At 39.4% G+C, this 5223-nt stretch overlaps 1 protein-coding gene across 1 annotated transcript; it reads left to right on the top strand.

Annotated features, from left to right (window-relative positions):
* The first annotated feature begins 892 nt into the window (after positions 1–892).
* LOC102202102 (ubiquitin carboxyl-terminal hydrolase 13-like) lies at positions 893–5223 on the top strand. The gene is made up of 7 exons (XM_005754858.1): positions 893–962; positions 1049–1119; positions 1202–1342; positions 4477–4572; positions 4698–4829; positions 4923–5057; positions 5203–5223. Exons 1-7 carry the CDS (start codon positions 893–895, stop codon positions 5221–5223), a joined length of 666 nt encoding a protein of 221 aa, XP_005754915.1.

Here is a 5223-nt window from a genome sequence, read left to right as displayed (position 1 = left end):
AGCACGAACAAGTCAAACAGAAACTGTTTCCACAGTTTCGACTTAACTGGACGTGAAAACAGCTTAATCCTCTTGTCCGTGAAGAATCTCAGGGAGTGTCTCGAAGTTGCAATCGTAATGCATGCTCACATGCATTAGTGCATTTGTAGAAAAGGTATTTTCAGAACAGTTGCGACTGTTTTGCTATTAACCAGCCGTGTCTTTGCGGCTGCTGGCGGTGTAAAACGGGACTGAGGTTCTAAAGGGACTGAAAATGAATTTTACGGGTCGACAGTTTTTCGATGGAACCTTTAACTCTGCAGGTAGGTGCAGTGCGTTTAGTGTCCTCAACCTGTTTTGCAGCAAACTGGGTCTTAAAAATGTAATACTTATCAGTCTATTCACTAGAATGTGGACTGATCAACAAAGATGACGCTTTTCTCGTAAAATTCAATCTACAAAACAGTAAATTGTGCAAAACATGAACGGGTGCAACTACTCGCTGTCTGTGCTGTTTTATAATCCATGCTTATGATATGAAAGCAGTTCTGCTACTTGCATGCTTTCATAACAATCTCTCCGCAGCAGCGGATGTAAAGTACCATGGCTTGGCAAAAGAAGGAGCAACATGCTATCTGAACAGTGTGCTGCAGGTGCTGTTTATGACCAAAGACTTCAGAGAAGCTGTGATGAGGTTTGTTGTTGTCCGTTGTCATGCACCATAATGTATTCATGTCAGCTAGATTAGCAGTTTAAAACTGAGTTTTGTATCACTCATGACCAGCAGTGTCTTTGTTTAGGCACACCAATGAAAATTCTCAGTTTATTGACCAACATCTTAAAGCACTGTTTGAAGACTTACAGAATCATACCGCAAAGACGGATGCAATAATAAAGAAGCTGGGCATTGACGATGGTACAGTATGTTAACACACAGGACAACAAAACATTTGAATTCTATAAACCACCTGTGCATTTGAAGTGTTACATTCATAATCCATAATTAAAGTTCATAGTTAAAGAAACATTTTTATAATTGACTTGTTTTGTTGAACATCTCTGCACTCAGTGTCTGAACAGCATGATGCTGCAGAGTACTTTGAGAAGATTTTAACACTGACCAGTCCTCAGGCCTCACAGGTACAGTCTTCATCAAAGGGTAACTATAAGCAGGATGGAAAAAAATTAGATGTTAACAGGTTTGTGTTCATTTGTTTTTCAGATCTTCCATGGCATGTTGGCAAAGAAGACCACCTGTCGTAAATGCCTGACAGAGACTGACATAGATATACCGTTCTGGCATCTTCCTCTTGCAGTGGTGGATTCCTACACTGACACAAAAGGAAGTGAAGGATACAGAGTGGTAAGGATCTGACAAGCCTCAAACCTCTGAGCATGTTTCTGTTTTCAATATATACCGTAGGGGAAATTTCAAACCCTGCTGAATTTGAAAATTTTCTTAAAAAGAAATGAACAGTCTCTAATTTTTGTGGTAGTGTCATGGAGAGACAACATGTTAACCAAAAATTCATAAAAACACGTGACATAAAAGTTTTAGGGTCTTGTAGCTGGTCACCAGGCTTGCACATGTCTCAGGAGGATTTTTGGCCCACTCTTCTTTACAGGAACTCTCTTAATCCTGGTTTGTTTGTTTTTTGTTTGTTTGTTTGTTTGTTTGTTTTTTGGCTGCCACTTAGCACTTTGAGGCTTCAGCTCCCTACACAGATTTTCAGGACTGAGGTCTGGCTAGGCCACTCCATGACTTTAATGTTCTTCTTCATTAGCTCCTCTTTTTGTTTCCTTGATTGTATTTTTGAGTCATTGTCATACTGGAAGACCATCCAGGATCCATCTTCAGTGTTCTGGCTGAGGGACGAAGGTACAATACAGTGGAGTCATCCTGTACTCTTAGCAGAATAACAGCCCAAAGCATAATGTTTCCACATTCGTGCTGGACTGTAGAGATGATGTTCTTTGGGCCATACTCAGCATTCCTCTTCCTCCAAACATGGCAGGTCAAGTTGATGCCATAGAGCTCGATTTTGGTTTTGATTTGACAACAGCGCTTTATCCTAAACCTTCTCTATATTATTTAGAGGTCACTGACAAACTAAAGATGGGCCTGTACTTGCTCCTTCTTGATCAGAGGGAGCTTTTGGGTGCTGCAAGACTTTAGTCCATTATGCCATTAGTGTGTTATCAATGGTGTTCTTGCTGACTGTGGTTACAACTGCCTTGATATCATTAACAAGCTCCTCCCGTGTACTTTTGGGCACATGATCATCTTCACTATATGAGGCAAGTGCTCCACGCTGAAGGTGACCGATGGTCATTTTATGTTTCTTCCATTTCTGAAAAACTACACCAACAGTTGTCACCTTCTCACCAAGCTTCTTGCTGATGGTGTGGTAGCACATTCCAACCTTATGCAGATCTACAGTCTTGTCCCTTTGACAGATCTTTGGTCTCACCCATGGTGGTGGAGATGTTGGAATGAAACAAACAGATTCTGTGAAAAGGTGAGCTTTATACATATAACACGCTGAGACCAGGAGTATCTGCAATTCACTGATTGGCTGTGTACCCGTGTGGCACACAGATTACAAACTGTGGGAGCCAGAATTTTGGCTGGTTTGCAGACTACATTCTTATTTCGCTCTATACAGTGCAAATAAAAGTTGTTTTCTGGATTTTTGGTTTATATTCTGTCTCTCTCCATTTGAGACTGTTCATTTCTTTGAAAGTGAGCAATTCAGCAGGGCACCCAGTAATTATTCCCTCCACTGTACACTTTCAATTGGTTTAACTTTTGCCCCTGAGCGTGTCGGTGGCTTTTCACCAGTTTTTATTCCCTTTACTTCACAGCAGTGGCTTATTCATAGTCATAATTACAGTGCAGATTAGTTGGCCATACTTTAGAAAAACTAAGAAAAGCTACCGAAGAAAAATATTTTTCTAGAAAACAAAAGAAAAATAAATATGTCCCACTTAAAGATGAATATCCAAAACTAAAGTTCTAAATAAAATAAAATACATATATTTAGAAAGAATACCTATTCTTTAACTATTTAAAATCAAGACAGTATAAACATGAACAGTTTTTAATCATCACATTCAAACCTGTTTCTTGCCACACTTGGTACATCCCCATCAAAAATTAACCATAATGTGATCAAAGGGCCTGGACTACTTTCACAGTTCTTTGATCTAAACCAGCGGTTCTCAGACTTTGAAGAAATGTTTTCACACCACATCTAATGAAAACAATGACAGAAAAGCTGAACTGCAACTTTATTTAGATAATAAACTCTAATAAATTCACAATGAATCCTTCAGTAATTTGTTTTAAACAAATAACTTTCATTTCAAACAACTATTTGTAACTTTTGTCACTAAACCGCTTCACTAGTCTGCACCACTTCTTCAAACAAGCAACAAGTTAAACAGAATGTGAAAATTGACAAACAAAAATAAAGTTCAGTCTTAGTCTTATAAAGAAAAAGAAATCCAGAAACCTGTGAACACAGATGAAAAATATAGAATTTATTGAGAGTTTATACTATTCACTCTTATGGGCTGTAGTGAGCCTGTTTTTGACTGCAGAGCTTTGGTGGGGTGTGGTCTGCGGCGTGGTTGCGGGGAAGGCGGACACACCTGAGCGGCATCCCCAATCATGCCTCGCCGGCTTAAAACAGAATGAACTGGGTCCTGTTGTTGTTGTTGATGTGTGTAGGCTGTAGCCGAAAAGCTGCAGCTGCGTGTGTAAGTCGACAGCCGCAGATGTCAAACATGAGGTCCGCAAAACTTATCTGCCAGGTAACTTGTACCTGTCAGAACTCTGCCACACACTTTGAGAACCGCTGATCTAAACTACGAGGCCAAGCACAGTCAGATGCAAACTAATGTGTTAGAAATATTTAAACCAGCATTTTCAATCAGGCTCTCTTTAGGATTGCTGCTATTTTACATTCAGTTGTTCATCACAGTGAGTTTGTCTGAGTTACAGTAGCACTACTCTCTGTATCTGTTGACCCTAGAACTGAAGAAGCTTCTCTGATGAGAGGTGAAACGTCTTCAAGCAACTTAAAGAAGTCCAGACGCTTTTCTTTACAAGCTCCTTAGACCATGTCATAAATCTAAGAACACACCTCCTGCCCTAAATCCACATGCATGGGAAGGTGGGGGTGGGGAGAGTAGTAGCACAACTCAGAACAGTGTAGGCCACAATGATAACAGGGGTGCTAAAGTCCAACCCTGTCTCTTTCTAAGTAACACAAAGGAACTGGAATTGTGTAGTTTGTTACTAAAGTGAGGGTTTATTGCTTTCTCTCAGATCTCCTTCAAAAGGAAGTTAGACTCAAGGGTTAATTAATTGTCTCGTGTTAGACACATTCCTTCTTGAGAAAACATTTCTGAATACCGTACATCCGTGAAACTAGTCAGCGGGTTTATGTCAGAGGGAATTAAGGAATAAAATGAAATGTGTGCATTTTCCAGGTGGATGGCATTGATGACTTTTTCAGAATGACAGAATTAAATGGAGAAAATCAGATGTACTGTGACCAGTGTGATGACAAAGTTGATGCTACTACTGTGAGTAAAGAGAAAACTTGTTTCTGATTTATGCACATTAGCTGATTTTGTTATTGTAGAATTATTACTTCATAATGTTATAATGAAAAAAAACATAATGACATATTCTGATGTTTTTCATTCAGAAAGATGTAATGAAGCATCATCCAGATGTTTTGCCTCTACTTCTGAAGCGCTTTGAGTTCAGCTATCATGACATGTCATACGTCAAAATCAGCTGTGCTGTGGAGGTTCCCTACACCCTGCAGATACCAGACGTATGTATAACAGTATATTTTAATATTTAAACAATATCCTTTTCATTTTCTTTGCTCATTTTCATGGCTGTCATTTCTTTCTTTGCTGATCAGAGTCAGACATATGAACTGTATGCAGTTGTGGATCATGTTGGTGATCTGAGAAGTGGACTTTACAGTGCAAGAATCAAGATCGAGGAGGAACACGGAGACAGATGGTATAATTTCGATGATGCTGGAGTCACAGAGGTAGGACTGTTAGTCCTTTCTTCATTATTGCTGAAACATATTACAAAACAGCCATGTTGCACAGTTATGTATTACAGAGGAGGAGAAAGATCGATCATATGTTTCTTTGCTTTTTCCATCACAACTTGATTATGAACCGTTCCAGGTGGACAACACTGAGAAGTAA

Source organism: Pundamilia nyererei, unplaced genomic scaffold (genome assembly GCF_000239375.1).
Source record: "Pundamilia nyererei isolate P.nyererei 1_Seehausen unplaced genomic scaffold, PunNye1.0 scaffold00700, whole genome shotgun sequence".
Lineage (NCBI taxonomy): Eukaryota > Metazoa > Chordata > Actinopteri > Cichliformes > Cichlidae > Pundamilia > Pundamilia nyererei.
This window is presented reverse-complemented; position numbering and strand designations above follow the sequence as displayed.